This window comes from Hyposmocoma kahamanoa, unplaced genomic scaffold, assembly GCF_003589595.1.
Source record: "Hyposmocoma kahamanoa isolate Upper Pololo Valley unplaced genomic scaffold, ASM358959v1 93, whole genome shotgun sequence".
Lineage (NCBI taxonomy): Eukaryota > Metazoa > Arthropoda > Insecta > Lepidoptera > Cosmopterigidae > Hyposmocoma > Hyposmocoma kahamanoa.
In genome coordinates, this window is record NW_020654810.1 from 8337384 (window position 1) to 8357123 (window position 19740).

The 19740-nt window shown below is 35.6% G+C and overlaps 1 protein-coding gene across 1 annotated transcript; it reads left to right on the forward strand.

Moving 5' to 3' along the window:
* The first annotated feature begins 2249 nt into the window (after positions 1 to 2249).
* LOC113237134 (4-aminobutyrate aminotransferase, mitochondrial-like) lies at positions 2250 to 16146 on the forward strand. Its single transcript, XM_026473428.1, has 8 exons — positions 2250 to 2365; positions 2959 to 3129; positions 3227 to 3505; positions 5891 to 6051; positions 8274 to 8424; positions 13854 to 14011; positions 14472 to 14740; positions 15837 to 16146. Exons 2-8 carry the CDS (start codon positions 3034 to 3036, stop codon positions 15965 to 15967), a joined length of 1245 nt encoding a protein of 414 aa, XP_026329213.1. The 5' UTR covers positions 2250 to 2365; positions 2959 to 3033; the 3' UTR covers positions 15968 to 16146.
* Positions 16147 to 19740: the final 3594 nt, after the last annotated feature.

Here is a 19740-nt window from a genome sequence, read left to right on the forward strand (position 1 = left end):
CGCAATAAGCTCATTACATCAAAGAATGATGTAGCTTACATGACAGACCTGTTTAAATTGTTCACATTAATTTTTTCGTTAATTGTACATGAATCTCCAAATGCAAGGCGATGAACTAAATTTAATTAAAACAAAAAATGTTGCTGCTTTCGTAGCCAAACTGCTTCTACACAAAAAGAATATGGGGAGACGTGAGTGTCACAATTTTCCGAATTTATCAGTATCCTGCAGTAAAGGCGACTTGTTTGTCTACTGCCAACATTTGGAAAACCTCCACATTGACTTCATCGAACGATACCAGGACATTTTGAACTTGGAAATACCAGACTGGGTGTTGGATCCGTTTTTAAATGTCAACACAGCAATATCACCTCAGTTGGAAGAAGAACTTATAGAATTGACAACGAACGATGGACGAAATGGCTACCAAGAATTTTGGCTACAAAAACCGATCTCGCAACTGGACCCTGGATTGTGGTCAATCGTTCAAAGATTCTTGATAGCATTCCCATCGTTATATTTGTGTGAACGTGGTATTAGGCTGTGACAACGCTGCTTACTAAAAAGAGAAATCGTTTGCAAGTTACCGAACGTGGTGACTTGCGACTGTTCTTGAGTAAATTGGAACCTGATATCAACAAACTTATTAAACAGCATCAGATTCATCCTTCACATTAGTTTTTATATTAGAATCGATTATGTTTAGGAAATGAAACTATTTTTCCGGATTTAAATCGCGTATATTTGTTTTTTCAAACAAAACGACGTTTCGGGCCCTTCTGACTGACAGTCAGTCAACCGTGACCATGGGACCTGTAAAGGGCCCGAAACGTCGTTTTGTTTGAAAAAACAAATATACGCGATTTAAATCCGGAAAAATAGTTTCATTTCCTATGTGTAACAATCGCGAAAACCTAAGAACTCGATATCGATTATGTTTGTTTTATTTTGAATAAAAGATACTCTGTCTGAATACTATAAAGTTGCGTTTCAATAATCATTCTCATTGGCAGGTGTAGCCCGTAAGAGTTAACTTGAGACTTGAGCGCCGTTGTGTACTACCAGGTCTCAAGTTAACTCTTGCGGGTTATAGTAAAAGTCTCGTTTAGAATGAATGTTTAATCTCCGCTAATATAGCTCACAATAATTAATTTAATTTGAAGTTATAGTGGTTTTTAAGTAGGTGAAAAAATGGGGGCACTAAAAAATAATTTATTCTCAAAGTGGGCAGTAGACAAAATAAGTTTGGGAACCCCTGCTATAAGGATTGATAGACAAAATAAGTTTGGGAACCCCTGCTCTAAGGATTGAAGAGATGTGGTAACATAGGAGGATAGAAAAAAATCTTACCTTTTTTGTCTTTTACAAGTTTTGACACAAAGAGAATTTTATACAATGACAATATAAATAATAATGTATTAAGTTTATAAGAAGTTTATTTGATAGTCAGGAATATTTTATACTGCGGCTCATTCAATATTATTTCAGATACCTGACATGTTTCGTAAAGACTTTATAATTTTAACAAAAAAAATAATATCAAATCGTAAGTATTATAATATGTTACAACCAATCATATTATTACTATACTAATGTAGGTTACAAGTAGTGCCTCTGTCGCGGAATATCATGGTACCTTAGGCATATTAAGTTTTGGTGCCTCTTTCTCGTTAGGTATTTTGTTATGAAAAGCTCTTAATAATTGAAGATGTACAAATGATGTGGGCGAGCAAAGCGAACCTCATTTTTAATAAAATCTTATAATTATCAGCTTTATTATGGACTTAATACGGTAAATATTAGTAGGTACAAATCGATAGTTTGCAATAAGTATATTTTTAGTGTTACGAAAATTTATTTTATTTACCTCTGTAATTAAAATTCTGGATGTTCGATTATTTAACTCGGAAATAAGCGCTAAACATCCAAAGTGAATTAAAATGTAAATGTTTCAGTCCCAAGCAAATATGCAAAGCAAATATAATATCAATCCTGTGTGAAAAACGTAAACGGCGTTATTTAAAGTATTTTTCTAGATATCCTGTGGTCATACAAAATTTATAGCGTTAAACTTGAATGAGATATTTTCATTATAATATACACAGGGCGTTTACGTCATGAATAATGTTGTCTGAGTGTGAATCACTTCACATACTATGTACATTTTGATGTACACGGGGCCTTAGGAGATTATAGAGATTTAATTAAAATGTTTGATGCTTCTTTCTTTACAGAGACGAGAATTTCCCACTACACCACCTGCTGCGAGCCAGTTCCGCCAGGAGAGCCTTGTGGACCAGTGTTGAAAACTCCGATACCGGGACCAAACTCTAAGGATTTATTTCAAAAATTGAATGTAATTCAGGTGCATATTAGACTAAAAGGCACATTATGTAGGTTTGTAGTTGTAATTGTGACTTATAAAGAAGATAGGTAATTGTAATAAAACAGTAGTGTAGTACAAAAGTGTAGATCAACTTATGTCTCAGGGTGACGGGCGCAATGGCAGTGCCCTTCAGATCTTTGCGATTTAAAACTCTGAGTGGCACTGCAATTGTTATGGACAGGTTTGTAGCTTACCATCAGGCGCACGGCTTGTTTGTCCCGTCACTTGAAAAAAAGTTTCTTATTCGGGACTCACGTCACGAAACGAACCTTCATTCAAAATTTGCGTTTTTCTTTTTGATAAGAGTTTCATTGAAGTTATTCAGTATTTGTTTGTTCTTTATACATATAGAATAATAATAATATAGGTAATATACTATCGTATATTGTACCCCGCGCGGCGTTCTAATAAGGGGCAGTTCACCGTCCGAACCAATTACTGTCAAATAAGTAATACTTGATCAAATTAAAAAACAATGTCAAGTATGAAGCTTCATTCGCATCATGCGTCTTTTAATTTGACAGTAATTGTTTCGGACCGATGTCGGACGGAAATTGCCTCATTTATTACAGCAAGCTGGATCCGTGACATTATTTGCCGATTACAATAAAAGTATAGGAAATTATTTAGCGGACGCAGATGGAAACATGTTTTTGGACGTGTACACACAAATATCATCGATACCGATTGGATATAACCACCCTGAACTCTTCAGACTTTTCGCCAACAACCCGTCAAATGTAGTTAGTATTAAAATGTTTTTATCATAGTTATATTTAAATTCTGTAGTTACGTATTCATTTATTACGTTAAACAAAAACCACGTTTTGCATATTACAGAAAGCTTTAGTCAATCGCCCGGCACTTGGCGTATTTCCTTCAAAGGACTGGCCTTGCATGCTAGAACAAGTGCTTTTAAGTTGTGCACCACCGGGTATGTGCCATGTGCATACTATGATGTGCGGAGCTTGCTCCGTTGAGAACGCATTGAAGGCTGCGTTATACCTCAAGCGTAAAAAAGACAGAGGAAATTCTATACAATTCAGTAATTTTGAGCTAGAAACTGTTCTCAGCAATGTACCACCGGGGGCCCCTGATCTATCTATTTTGTCATTTAAGGTATCTAAGCTTTGCGTTTTCAAGCATATCACAACATGAATAGTTCCCTATAAAAAGAGATTTTTTTAAATAAAATTAATATGTGTACATTGTGTAAAGCTGCAGTGCAGTAATATTTGTGAATGGTATAGTCATATTTGGCATTGAATAATACGCATATGTAAAATTAAAAAAAGTATAAGTATACTGAGAATTGTCAAAAATCGCAGTTTCGCAGCATTTATTTAATAAATCCTTATTAACGTACAGTCAGTCAGTTAGTAACGTACAGTATATGTGCATGAGATACTTGACCCCCTAACATGCCCAAACCGACCTTTTGGTTCTGAGAGCCATCTTACGTATTGAACAAAGAAAAAAATTAAGCAAATTCAACTTTATTATATAAGCATATACAGTGGAGCGTTTCTTGATGATCAACATATTTTCGTCATTTAACATCTAAGCAAATTGGTCGAGCGGCTTGTTGTATGGACTGCCAGTTACAATACCCGTGGTTTCATTCCACGAGCACTATTTTCTTTTAACGTCATATTTTTAACAGCATTGTTTCACTTTTTAATGTTAACGTTGACAAATCACAATATTTGCTCACTAGAAAATTGCCTAAGGCACCCACCTTAATAGGGTAGGTATTAATAAAGTGTAGGGTGGGTATGGATAGATTAACAAATGACGAAATCGCTCTGCAGTTTGCATACGATCGTGTCATCTGTGATTACGCATTGGTCCACATTTCGTTCCCATTTATCTATTCAGTTTTAATTACTTTCAAAGTATTCTTTCTTGTTTTAATATGCCGCACTTAACGGAATTATTAAAATTAGAAATTATTGTTCTGTATGAACAAGATGTGCCAATCAAAGAAATTGCAAGGCGACTTCATATAGCGGTAAGTAGGACTCATTATATTTTTCACAGTGCTGCAGTTGGCTTCAACTTGCAAAAAGAACCACCCCATCCTTCATTATCCCACTGGTGTTATAAAACGTGTTTAACGAATCATTAAAATTACCAAAATATATAAATCTAGCATTAGGTGAAATTCTGCAATTATGAGGGCAGTATTATAAATTGCTTGTTCACAGAGAAACACTGTCAAGCTGTGGATCAATCGCCACAGAGCGACTGGAAATGTGCAACGTAATCAGCCGGGGCCAGCAGCGGTAATGGTTACTTCTGCATCTAGTCATCACCTAGATATTGTCAATTGCCATATTGAAGATCCCTTTGCCACTACAAAATCAACTGCATGAAATAATGACCAGGAAGAAGGACAATGTGGTGTCCATGTGGGACTCAATGCGTGGTGGAGATTTATGCTGGTCGATGGTCACAGGCATGAAAGACCGTTTACAGCAAATGATCGATTCTGAAAGCTTTCGTTTGCGGTATTGAAATGGTAATTGTGTAGTTTTTAAAAGTAGATTATAGTTATTTATAAGTCATCGCTAGGCAAAAATAATGTAGTGTGAGTGATGTTATTGTTATTTTTGTAACATGTCTATTCACTGCACTACCTTATAATTTTGTAAAAATGCAGCCTGTAAAACTATAGTTCGTTTCAATTTATTTTGCATAAGATTACCTATGTAACATGTTTCAAATAAGATTTTAACATGTTATTCAATTGAATATTATTGGAAAAAGTAGTGACATATCAAGTTGAAATCTTCAAATATGAATACGTAAGGTATTCCATGAAAAATGTATCTACTTTTTCGAACGTTTTGTCAATACATATATACAATTGTGAACGATACAATTGTGAAAATTATGTAGTGAGTTAAAAAAAATACAGTAGTTACTGATACACGCTGTAAGTTTTTTTAAATATATTTACTAATTATAATTTAGACGAATAAAATATTAAAATATTTGTTGAATTACTCCAGAAGGATACTTTTATTTCAATCACTTAATGTTTCTGGGAGGTGGTTCATTTTGAAAATCTAACATTCTTAGACAATCTAGAGGTTAAAAACAAAAAAAATACAATATTATATAGTCATAGCTAAATAATATTTTATTTTTAATGTGACTCGAACCATGCTTGCGTTTGTAAAGCAATCCTTACCTATACCGCTAGGCCACGACGTCCGTACTTAAGCTGCTTGAAATTTGTATTCCGTATTTAAGCAAGAACTAAAGATCAAATTATTGAATTATTGAAAAATTAAAGATCAAATTGGCTTAAAAATGTTCTTACAATGTCATTCACTAATGAGACCAGGGCGCCATACCAAAATAAATTTTACGGCTCACAGGTTAAAGATTAAGTTTGTTTTAACAATTTTCTCCACATTTTTGTGTTCAGAACCAAAAGGTTGACAAAGGGAGGGTCAGGTATCTTATGTATATGACTGTACATGACTTACATTTTAGGGTGCTTCCCATGGACGAACAATGGGGGCGCTGTCTGCACAGAGATCAAAACACATACATAAATTGGATACTCCCGCATTTGACTGGCCTATGGCTGATTTCCCAAAATACAAATACCCTCTAAACGATCATTATATGGAAAACAAAGCGGAGGACAAGAGGTGGGTATCTAAATAGAAATCTTCAAAAATATATTACGGGTTGTTTTTGGGATCCACATCTTCGTGGTATGCCCCGCGCAACGGCTTAGCTAACCTGCAGTGATATCAATTGAATAAGAATCAAGCGGTGATGAAGCCCTTTGTAAGGCTTTGCCTGTCTTGTGACCACCACCCCCTAAACATTTCACTTGGTTTAGATGTGGTTTTATGCAGTAGTGTTGTACAGGACTGGACTTGTGCTTCACCATAGCACCTGCTATGGTCTATGGTCGCTCTATTAACTACCTAGTTAAGTTAATAGAGCGTCATAGGGTTCTCTGCCACTAGGCGCCATCGAGTACATGACCAAAGTCCGCATAGGTACAATTAAAGCGCTAGCCAAATCTATAATGTAGGCTTTCTATTTGAAAAACCAGTAATCCGAGCCGAATCCGACATATCATAGATATATCGACCCCCGTGTGGTCACGTCATTATTTTAACCAATGACCTCAATAACTGAGGGTCTTAGTCACAATCAAGTTTAGCACGTTTTGGAAACAAATGTGAAATAAGCACAGGTCGGGAAAAGGTGTTCCACATATATATATTGTATCAACAAGGAGCGACATAGAGTTGTTAAAACGACCAAATATTAATTAATTACTTTTTTCGAATTCCGGATTTACGGATCAAAGAAAATCCTCTCTTTGTTTTTTTTTTCTATTTATAATTTATAAAGATAAATAGCCGTACATGAGTAAGGGTGTCAAAAATGGCACTTTTTCGTCGTATTTAAGCGTTCAACAGTTGTTTTTAATAAAAAGTGTAAAATAATCCAGTGTGAACATTTTCCTTTAAAAATACGACAATTCTGAAGGCGGTTCGAATTTATGAACATTTGTTAACCGTGTTTTTAAATTTAAATAAAATATTTTTAGAGCGCGATCACGATTCTCGTGCAAACTAAAATGGCCAAAAATTTCCCGCGTAAATAAAATTTTAATTTAATTTTTTTTCTTAAGTTCTACTAGCAAATGCCGCCGTTCCGTCAATGGGGACAGTGACCATTCTCGGTATTTTTTTATTCTCAGTTTTGATAAAAGGTCAGTTATCTGCTGCATTATTTATAGTCTGTTCCAATCAAATGTATGTACCAAAAAAGTAAACAAACAGATCATTGTCCCGACCATAGACAGTTTAGTGATTGCCAACTGTACTGCCAACTGTACTGCCAACTACAAATCGATTAATTAATTGATTTGTTTATGTGAATGAGTTGGAATAACTGGGTTTTATAAAATAGAATGAGTTTTGCGAATTCGCGGCTGATTACTATAAAAAATATGTGATTCAATACTGAGTGATAATATTTCATATACGAGATTAGAACTTTTTTCTTCTTATAAAAGCATATTTCAAATTTCCGAATTCTAATTTTAAATCCTCCTTCAAATCTTGCACTTATATATTCGTTCGATTATGATAAAATTTTCGATTCACTAATCGATTATAAAAACTTTAACCGAATGTATTATTTCCGTACAGCCCTATGCAACCATAGACTATTCACAAATCTGTATTTGATTACTAACCTGACTTTTGAACTAACATTTTTCAAATGAGATTTTAATATGTTATTCAAATGAATATTGGTGGAAAAAGTGATGAGATATCAAGTTAGAATCTTCAAAATATACGTGAAAGTGTGACTTATTCCATTTATTGAGTGATTGCTTTAGAATTTTAACCAATCCGGTTTGTTTACTTTTCTGGCATAATGGATTGGAACAGACTTTACATGGCACCATTAGAATTATTTTAAAGTTCAAATTCGACTTCCTAGGTTAGTAGTTTATCCTACGGTGCAGTAAAACCATTTCATAAAATCCAGAATTCGAAAATATAATATTTGGTGGTTTCAATAACTCTATGTCGCTCCTTGCAGCTCTGTCATACATGTATCTATGTGTGGAACACCTTTTTTCGACCTATGGTAACAAGTCATAAAATTATCTACGTAGGTAGATACCTAAAAATTTCATATAATAGGTAACGTAATATCTTATTCGGAATTTTTCCTCAAAAACACACTGTGTAGCAAGTAAGTAGTACGTTAGTGGACATTTGTGGAATAAAATTTTAGGATTCCCACTAGTGGATTGTTTTTGTATGTATAGATTTTTTTACCTACTTGTTTTTAATATCATAGCATAATTGTCATCAAATATTTAATATTATAGATGTCTTGAGATGGTGTGTTGTCTCATTGACGAATATAAACAAAAAAGAAATGATGTCGCGGCTGTAATCATTGAGCCAATACAATCGGAAGGTGGCGACAATGAGGCGTCAGCTGAATTTTTCGTGTCGCTTCAAGGAATTTGCAAACAGGTTAAACGTTATTTAATGTAATTCCCTCTAGCATCGCCACTCCTGTGACCAGGAATTTTTGTCCCCGTTCCCACTGGACCGGCACTGGCACAGACTATTTAATAGTTACTACCTATCGCTCCGAGGAGGCAGATAGGTAGGTCTTATGGTTAGAAAAATTCATATAAAAAACTTTTTTTTTAAGTTGATAGAACTGAGTCAAAAGCAAATTAAGCTTGACACTAATATTTAAATGCAACTTTGTGCCACTTGCGATCAAAATGTCCAATGGTCCAATGTCTAAAGTGTCAAATTTTATGTGCTCTTGACTATACTCAGGGCGCGTACCCAATTTGTTGTCACGTTTTATTATCGTTGGTCGACTGTCGTGACTAGCTGTTCTCACTAGATCGTGACGACAATTTATCGTTTCACGACAGCCTCCTTGTCGTTTGCACGACAGAGTCGTTTGATGCACTGCAGTCGCTTGTATGTTCTTTTGCAAGCCGGTAATGTGTGTTCGCTCGAAATGGATGAAGACGAAATTTTAATAATGTGTTACTTCTTAAAAATGCGGAAGAGGAAGCATACAAAGAAACGAAAGTTTTGGGTACATCCAATGCTACTAAAAAGAATTCCATTGGGGTTATGTCAATCGGTATACGAAGTTGTTTTCTTTTCGTTATTGTCAAAACCTGCTACGACCAGAGATGGGCAGTGGGTTAAAACCCAATCAACCCGCCCGTGTTTTCACCAGCGTTTTACCCGAAACGCCGAGTTTTAACCTATATCTGCCCAAAATCGTGGGCAGAAACGAAGAGTACAGAATTTGGTATAATTCCAAAAAAAACGTAATATACAATAACTTGTAACACATTTCTATATTTTTATTGCACGAGGAAGAGGGATCTCTACATAATACCCACCACCTGTCAATCCTGTTTGAGGATAATTTACTTTTACCCCAAAGGTATCTAAGACATATAGCTAGTTTGCTATCTTTTAATATTAAGGACGCTATTATAGAAGATATAACACAGTCCCACGACAATGCTCCTACTTTAAGAAGCAACAGTATACTTTTTAATAAGCATAATTTAAACTAAAAAACACGACAACAGAAAAGTCTAATCGTTTCCATGTAGTACATCAAAATATTCAAGGCTTTTCTGGCAAAACATTAGAAATAAGTCTTTTTTTGCACGATATTTCCGTTGACGTGTTTTGTGTTACAGAACACTGGCTGAAAGATTACGAAGCCATTAACAATATAGAAAATTATGTAATAGTCAGTTCGTTCATAAGAAAGAGCTTAAGTAGAGGCGGATCCATGATTATTATTAAGCGTAACTTAAAATTTAAAGAGCGTAAGGATATCACAAATCTTTCTACTGAACGAACTATTGAGATTTCATGTGTGGAATTGGATCAGTTTGTCGTCTTATGTGTATACAGGCCCCCCTCTGCTAATTTTAACGAGTTTGAATTAATTATGGAAGACAGTTTAAAGCGGATTTTTCCAACCAAAAAAAACGTAGTAATATGTGGAGATTTCAATGTAAACCTGTTGGAAAACTGTTCTACTTCTGTAAGACTCATTAATTTATTTCAAAGTTTTAACTTGATTAATCTTTTTTTAGAACCAACTCGCATTACTGCCTCCTCTTCTACTTGTATTGATAACATCTTTTGTAACACAGACGCAGTGTCTAAATCAATAATTAATTGCTTAAGATCCGACCATAGTGGCCAATTGGCTTCTTTTAATTGTAAAATGAGCAAGAAGGTAGACCAATTTCTCTGCAGACCGATTACCACAGAACGAATAATTAGATTTCAAAATAATATCGGCAATAGTTTAAATTCCCTATCCCATATACCGGAGGATCCAAATACTTTATATAACACGATATTTGGTTTAATTAAAAATGAATTTGACAATATATTTAAATCGAAAACATTAACTTTCCATAGAGAGACTAAATTCAACGACTGGGCAACAGTAGGTATTCATAAGAGTAGGTCTCGTTTGTATGAGCTATATGCTATGAAAACTTATAATAATAATTCCAATTTTATAGAATATGTTAGAATTTATTCGAAAATATTTAAAAAAGTTTGTGTAGCTGCTAAGGTTAAGTTTCACAGCGACAAAATTAGACAATCGATAAATAAATCTAAAACTACTTGGAGCATAATAAATAAAGAGTCAGGCAGGGTTAAACTACACGATAGAGATATAGTTTTAGAATTAGACAGCAAACTTATAAAATCTAAAGATAAAGTAGCCCAAGCTTTTGAATCGTTCTTTTCGGAAATTGCTGTGAACACTACAAAATCATTAAATTCCTCCCCTTCACTTGCTATTGATCTCCTAAAGGAAAATGTTAACGTTTGTGGCAGTTTATTTAATTTTCGTCATGTTAATCCACAAGACATCATAAAAGCTTTTAAGTCAATACATGTTAAAAAAACTGAAGATCTCTGGGGCATATCAACTAAAGTTATAGACTCAGTTATTAATCTCATTTCCCCACAGTTAGCTGTAGCTTTCAATAGGTGCGTTGACGAAGGTGTTTTTCCCGATTTAATGAAATACAGCAAGGTTATTCCCTTATTCAAAAGCGGTAGGAAAGTTGATCCTAGCAACTATAGGCCCATTTCAATTTTACCAGCTTTAAGTAAAATATTCGAAAAGGTATGCTAACTCAATTACTGTCCTTTTTCGGTAGGAATCATATTTTTCATAGTGAACAATACGGGTTTACTAGTGGTAGATCGACTAGCGATGCGGGGGTAGCGTTACTAAAACACATCTTTGATGCTTGGGAAAGGTCCCAGAACGCTATTGGTGTTTTCTGTGACCTCTCAAAGGCATTTGATTGCGTTGATCATAATACTCTTATTAGGAAGCTGGAACATTACGGTGTAAATGGCAAGGCGTCGAAACTTGTCTCGTCATATCTCAACGGTAGAATTCAGAAAGTAGACATAAATGGAGTAACTTCTTTGGGTTCTCCAGTAAAAATGGGTGTTCCGCAGGGCTCAATACTTGGACCTTTCTTATTTCTGATTTATATTAATGATCTGCCATTCTTTGTTAAGGACCATTGCGAAATAGTGTTGTTTGCTGATGACACATCCTTGATTTTTAAAACAGACAGACATGACATTAACCATGACCGTATTAATGATACCCTCTCTAAGGTAGTTTATTGGTTTAATGCTAATAATTTATTGCTTAATGCCAAGAAGACAAAATGTGTTAAATTTGAATTACCTAACGTAAAATCGACTAGTCCAAGCATAGAAATAAACGGAGAAAAGTTAGACCTTGTTAATAAAGCAGTCTTCTTGGGAGTGACCTTAGATAGTAAACTTCAGTGGTTTCCACATATATCGTCCCTGGCCAGCAGATTAAGCTCCGCTGCATACGCAGTCCGCAGAATACGTGAGCTTACCGATGTTAGTACTGCTAGACTAGTTTACTTTAGTTACTTCCATAGTATAATGTCCTACGGGATTCTCATGTGGGGTAAAGCGGCAGATATTCAAACCATATTTGTATTGCAAAAACGAGCGATTCGTTCTGTGTACCGTCTAGGCTCTCGGGTATCTCTCAGAGAAAAGTTTAAGGAGACTGGTATCATGACTGTGGCATCGCAGTACATTTACTCAAATATTTTATATGCCCGTAAAAATATACATAATTTCACTAAGAAAGAAGATATCCATAATATTAACCTTAGAGCTAAGTCCAAACTCATGGTACCACGATTTCGTTTAACCAAGGTAAACAACTCTTTTATGGGGAACTGTATACGTTTTTACAATAAGATTCCGGAGCATATATTAAGTTTATCATTTCCTAAGTTTAAAAACTACATTAAAAATATTTTGATCGAAAAATCATATTACAAAATTGAAGACTACGTGTTAGATAAAGATGTATGGAAAGACGACATGGCTCCAGAATCCACACAAATTTGATTCAAAGTGTATTCCATAGCATTTAAGTTTATTTGAAAAGAGCAATCCCTAGAGTTTCTTGCTCGTTCTTCTCAGGGAGGTCAGCGTAGTGAACGAGCAGTAGCTTAAATGTGACGTTTTCAAGTGTAAATTTATTTTACCTATGGAATAAATAATCTTTGACTTTGACTTTGACTTTGACCTGTGGATTCTCAATGAATATCGATTCAAATGCATACGATCTAACGATTTTTTCTATCAATTTATTGATGAACTTTTCAAGCGAATCTATCAAATAGAAAGGTAAATCGAACTGTCTTGATAACGAAGCAACAAATATTTTGTAATAATAGTATAATTAAATTTGAACAAAACTCAATTCACAACAAATATTTAGACGTAAATAGTTTTTGCCTACGATTTCGGGTTTTAACCCGATTTAAATCCGGCGCGACCCAACGCTACTGCAAAGCGAGCAGAGGGCGCGGGGTACGAGAGGGGAGGCAGGGAGCAGAATACGTGCGGACAGCGATAAATAAAACGTGACGACAATAGGAGCTGCGACAATCTGTCGTCACGTTTTTATCGTGACGTTTTTTTATCGTCTGACGACTGTCGTTCTAGCTGTTCCCACTATGACGACAGTTTGTCGTTTGTAACGATAAAAAATCGTGAACGACAGTTAATCGTGTCGTGCTACATGTGAACAACTTCATTTAAATATACAAGTCACGACAATATGTGTAAATTGCACGACTATCTGTCGTCACGACATAGTGGGCACACTTTACAAAAATCACCGACTTTCGAAATCGAAGTTTAAAATACTTCTATTAAAATACTACACTTAAATGAAAAATACATCGGTATTGAGAGGGTGTATTAAAAGGACAACTGGAGAGAGTTACCATCAACAATGATACTAGAGCAATTATGGTTAAACATTACTTATTATTTTTCAACTCTATAATTTGTTTGTGGAACCCGCGGGGCATAAATAGAGGATAAATTATAGCCATTTGCAAAGAAGACAAATTTTGTAAAAATATTTACCTGTGTTTGCAGTGATATTAATGCAAACCGTATAATAATTGTTATGTATATGGTCCAAACTTTTTGTTACACCTTGCAAGTATATAATGCAATTAAAGGAGAGCGGGAGCTATGCTGTGCTACGTATCCACTAATAAGTAACAGCAAATATTTATTCAAGTATTTTAAGTTGTATAACATACAGTCAAGAGCAAATAATGCTTGACACTTTGGATTGTTCTTGTCGTAAGCAGTGTAGAGTTGTACTTTAACTGTCAAGGTGTGTTAAAAAACTTAAAAGATAAGTATGTAAAATACATAGTTGCAAAAATGGTAGCAGTTCAGTCGTAGTTTCAGCTTTATTGTATGTAAGTACACATAACCGATTAATTGTAAAAGTAACTCATTGCTCATTTATATACAATACCAAAAAAAAAATTGTGTTTCAGAATTCAATAGCCTTTATTTTAGACGAGATTCAAACTGGTGGTGGTTCAACCGGCAGATTTTGGTGTCATGAACACTTTGCACTTCCATCACCACCCGACATCGTGGTCTTTAGCAAAAAGATGCTGATTGGGGGATTTTATTTTATGCCTGAGTACTAGTGAGTTTGCAAGCAAATAAAGTACATTTAAAAAAAAAAATCTAGTGACGGCTCGAACAAGTCGTGCGTATGGTGGTAAGCTACGCGCCTGTCCCTAACGGTTGTACAGCCACTCAGAGCTTTGAATCCCAAAGATCTGCAGGGCACTGCCACTGCGTCTGTCACCCTGAGACATAAGTTGACAAGTCCCATGTGTCTGTTATTTCACCAACACCCTTACCCTTTAAAAACCGAAAGGTAGTAATGCTAACATTACTGCTTGGCGTCAGAAATAGGTAATGTGGCTGTAACTCTCTGAACGAACTCTTTCTCAAGGCGCTCTACTACTACTAAATATATAAGAAAAGGTGGTCCTTGGTAGAGTCTATTGGTAAATTGACTTGTAAGTTACACGGAATTATTTAGCAATTGTTGCTTTCGTTTTAACAGCACAACTAACACAATTTGTTTACATTTACAGCGCTCCTCATCCTTATCGAATTTTCAACACATGGGCGGGTGACCCGACAAAATTAATTATGCTAGGTAAAGTGATAGAATGCATCCATGTGCAAAACTTGCTCTCCCTGGTGACATATAGCGGTACATATCTTATGAACGGACTCTATGAATTGCAAACAGAGTTCCCAAATTATATGTTTAACGTTCGGGGAAGAGGAACAATGGTAGCGTTTACGTGTCCAACCGTAGAAGTTCGTAATACAATACATAGAAATTTATTAGATCGTGGTAAGTACATAAAATCACTTCCTATTTTTTATATAGTGAGGGGAAAAAAGAAAAATATTTATTATGATAATACCTACACATTTTTAAAAGAAATTCCGGCTCGAAGGCTAGACGGTTTGAAGAAAATACAAAAAGTTGCTTATGCTAGGTAATCGAGTATGGTGTATGAATTAGCGCTAGAGTAACCACTATAGTTAGGAATATTTTTATTATGACAAGAGAACACGGCGGTGGCAGTTTATCTCATTGGTAAAATAGTTAGGCCTTTTGTAATGGAAATTACAAGTTAATTATCAAATAAAATAGCCAAGCGTTTCCTTTGTTAAAAATTGTGTGAAAATATTGTTGATGTGGAATACCGTAACATTATGTGTCTGCATTATGTGTATGCCTCGTTACTAAAAAGTGCCGATGAGAGTCGTGTCATATGAACTCTTCGACACTGGTGCTGAGGTAATTGGTATCTATATTTAAAATGGTATATTATATTAGAGTTGCAACGAATATTCGGTTACTGTTCAGTATTCGGCTTATTGAAGGATTTGATCATTTAAGTAATATTAATGCCGAATATATGTACGTTTTATCTTCGAGAAAGTACAATTTTTCGCTTATTTATCTAAAAGATTAAAAGGAAAGGTAATATTACTAAGAACATAAAAAAGTTAACAAGTCAAATGGAACTACTAACTTGTTATATACTTTAGTCATGGCAAAATAAAGTAACAAAATAAACCATATGCCTTTTATTTGCAAATCAAATTTTTGTTTTATTTTTTTTTCAAACTAAGGTAAAATAAACAAAAATTACTTTCTTCATTAAGATGTCATAAACTTAAATTACCTGTATTGTTTCCTCGTACAAAATTATTCACAAAATAAAGTTAATAAGTGATGTTTTACGTGCCAAATTTCGTACGTGCGCAAATCAGGCCGAATAGTTACGCCTTATATTCGGCTATTCGGTCTCAGGCCAAATATACTATTCGTTGCAACTCTCGTATATTATTACCTATTCATAGTAACCTTTACGCTAACACCAGGAAGACGAAAAGCCAGGTTTTATTTCCTTACATGAAACTTATTGTCTTTACAGGTGTTATCGGAGGCATCTGTGGTAGTTCAAGTATAAGAATTCGACCTGCTTTAACTTTCCAGCCAAGACATGTACAGATTTATTTATATGTTCTAAGGGACGTGCTTAGACATTTAAACCCAACTAAATAGTGTTAAATTCAACCAATATTTTCTTGCGATAGTACCGATTTTGGTATGAGACTCTTTATTGAGGTACGTAGGTATCCAAGTATTTAGACCGACTGATCTTGCTGTGTCAAAAAGGTCAATTCGTTGTTTGAATTTATTACTTATAAAAGTGCGAGTTACCAGAAATACAATATAAATTACACAAAAACTAATAATACATATTTTTTACAATAGTTAAAATTTAGTTGGTTTTATTCATGTTGTTATTTCAGGGGAAGTTTGTAAGTGGCGCTAGTGACGGAAAAGTTGAGGAGTAATAGGTTAGCGTGATATGGACATGTCCATGCGGAGGCAAAATGTCATGTAACGAGAAGAGTGTTAGGTATGAATGTAGAGGGATATAAGGGGAAAGGTTTGCCAAAAAAGATGGGTGGATTGTGTGAAAGATGACATGCACAAAAAAGGTGTGAGTATATAAATGACGGCTGACAGGGGAGAGCGGAAGAAAAATACATGTTGTGCCGACCCCACCTAGCGTGGGATAAGGGCAAGAAGAGGAAGAAGATTCATGTTGTTATTTATTCAAACGCAAATTCTAGCGCCACGATTTCTCGACTACGATACGTACCTACCTATCTTTAAAAACGTCTATTTGAGTGTATTGGCCAGTTCTGATGAGTTTTCCATTTTCCTATTAGGGACTACTGTGCGGTCATTTTGCCTGCAGATGGTCTCAATATTGCCGTAATAAGTAACTCCAAGTTACTATACAAAAGAATGGCAGAAAAGTGAAAGGGTAATAATAATAACGCATACACTCATAGCCCCGCACTAGGGAAGCCCTATATCGCGAGTGCCATGGACACACAAATAGGCAACCATAAATTACACCCAAACTCACGAGAGAAATAAATGTAGGCCATACAAATATTTCTCTGCGCGGCAATGGTAACCGTTCGGCCACTGAGGCAGTTAGAAGGGTGTCATGTAACATAGATAAACTAAGATGGAAACGTATAATATAAATTACTTATTGTGATAATGAGTCCTTTGAGAAAACGCGTCGTACGTGTTTAGATTAAATATTTGCCACATACAGGGGTCAAGAGCACGTTAAGGTTTGACTTTAAATACAACTTTATGTTACTTGCGACAAGAACAATCCCAAGTCTAAAGTGTCAAGCTGGACGTGCTCTCGACTGTGTTTAACACGTTCACTCCTACACTTACTCAAATATAAAATATAATATAATAATGAAATCGTTTGTTTTTCTCCCAACAAGTACAAGATGTAGGTAATACAATATAAGTGAGAGGTTGGGAGACAGGAGCCCAAACTAGGTTAGACCTGTGCTATGAGTCACCTGGCCTCCAACACCCGGAATTCAATCTCTGTTTGATAAAACAAGACGACTTTGGTAAAGGGATAGCAAAACAGTAGGTAGCAAACTATAAAAAGAACAAAAATAAATGTAACTAGAGATTGAAATGCTAATAATATAAACAAAATTTATATAGGTACGTGTGTGAGCGTGCGTGTGTGTGTGCGTGCGTGTGTGTGTGCGTGCGTGTGCGCGTGCGTGCGTGTGCGCGTGCGTGCGTGTGCGCGTGCGTGCGTGTGCGCGTGCGTGCGTGTGCGCGTGCGTGCGTGTGCGTGCGCGTGCGTGCGCGTGCGCGCGCGTTCGCGTGCGCGTGCGTGCGTGTGTGTGTGTGTGTGTGTGTGTGTGTGTGTGTAACATATTGCAATATTCCCAGACATCAAACCGTAGGTGACATTAGATCCTCGGTCTTATCGTAGTTGAGTGTCTGAAGCCATCTAGAAACAACCCTTTTGCATTCCCATCTTGGTGTGTGGTACATATGAAATAATTTATTGGCTTTATTGTACAGTCTACCACTTTGATACAAATAAAATTTTGGAATGAAAGAAGTTCTGCCCTATAATGACCACGTACCTTGAACTCTATTAGGATTATTTTCCCCCCTGACCCCTATTTATTCTAGCCTGACAACAGAAGCTAGGATAAATAATTGCCTCACAGTTAGAACTTCACATTCTTCATATAATGATGATGTAGGATAGAGTCGATTACACCTGCAATGATTATTGAAACCCAACTTTATAGTATTCAGACAGAGTATCTTTTATTCAAAATAAAACAAACATAATCGATTTTAATATAAAAACTAATGTGAAGGATGAATCGGATGCTGTTTAATAAGTTTGTTGATATCAGATTCCAATTTACTCAAGAACAGCCGCAAGTCACCACGTTCGGTAACATGCAAACGATTTCTCTTTTTAGTAAGCAGAGTTGTCACAGCACTAACACCACGTTCACACAAATTTGACGATGGGAATGCTATCAAGAATCGTTGAACGATTGACCACAGTCCAGGGTACAATTGCGGGATCGGTTTTTATAGCAAATATTCTTGGTAGACATCTTGAATTTCATTTTTAAAGTACGCTATGAAGCCTTTATGGCACCCTGTCATAGCCGGAGCGCCATCCGTAGCAACTGATATAATATTTTTCAAGGGAATCTCTTTCTCATCACAAAACTTTTCCAATTGAATATGGTTTCGCCTTTTGTATCGGTCTCTAAATTTCTAGCAAACAATAGTTCTTCACATATTTTCTTATCTTTAATAAACCTCACGTAAGACAGCAACAATACCTCATTAGTTGGTAAAGTGGACTCTGAATTGAGAATTGACTTGTCCTCAGATGATTGTACAATGATTCTTCAATGTTTTCAGCCATTTCATCAATTCGTCTTTGCACCGAATTATTACTCAAAGGAATTTTTCGGAGAATATCTGCGGCCGGTTTATGAAGCACAGTAGTTGTGACTTCCTTTATTGCTGGCAAAATTAACTCTTCTCTGATGTGGTGTGGTTTGCCTTTTTAAGCAATTAACAATGAGATATTGTATAAAGCTTGAAGTCCGTCGTCATCTTGCTAAGCAGCCGCCGCAGAGTTTTGCTACACTTGACCGAGTATTATGCTTCTTCTCTAGGTCTTGAAAATATGCTACATTCTTGTCTTTCTTATCTGGATGCATTTTATTCATATGATCTTGCAGTCTTGAAAGCTTCATTCAAAATGTTTTTAGACATAGAAGGCACAAAGGCAACGATGGGTTTGTGGGATTTTCAATGAATCTGAATTTAATATATTCCGCGCAGTGTTGCTGTCTCTTCTTTTTTTACTTCCGACATTGTTTTGTTTTAAAAAATACGTAAGTAAGTGTTGAACTTAAGTACTGCTTATCTATTATGCGCGAAACCGCAAATTAAAATAAAATAAATATTACGTTGTTTATATAAGATTACATAAGCAGCACGCACCGACAGGGATAAGACAAACATGCATAAAGTCGTTTATCTCATTCGACACTCAATCGTATACTCAACAAGTAAGAACAAGTATTCTATGAACCAGCCGATTGATACAGGAATGCACAAATCGGGTTATTTAACAAAAACTTGTTCAAACATTTTAGGCCTTTAGGCCTACAGCGCCCGCAATGGGGCGTTATCATACATTATTACATTATTACATTATGAAAGGTTGCACTAACACCTCACTTTCTCCTTTACGTTCTCATACTTATGGCTAATGAAGACAGCCTTTTCAAGTTCTTCGTTTGACTTGCGCATCTGTTAACATTGCTCTTTCAGCTCAGCTATATCCGTTACAAGTTTAGATAACGTTTCATTTTGCTCGATTCTCCATTGAGATAACATTTCCTTCAACGCATTCTTAAAGCTGATTCATTTCTAAAGTA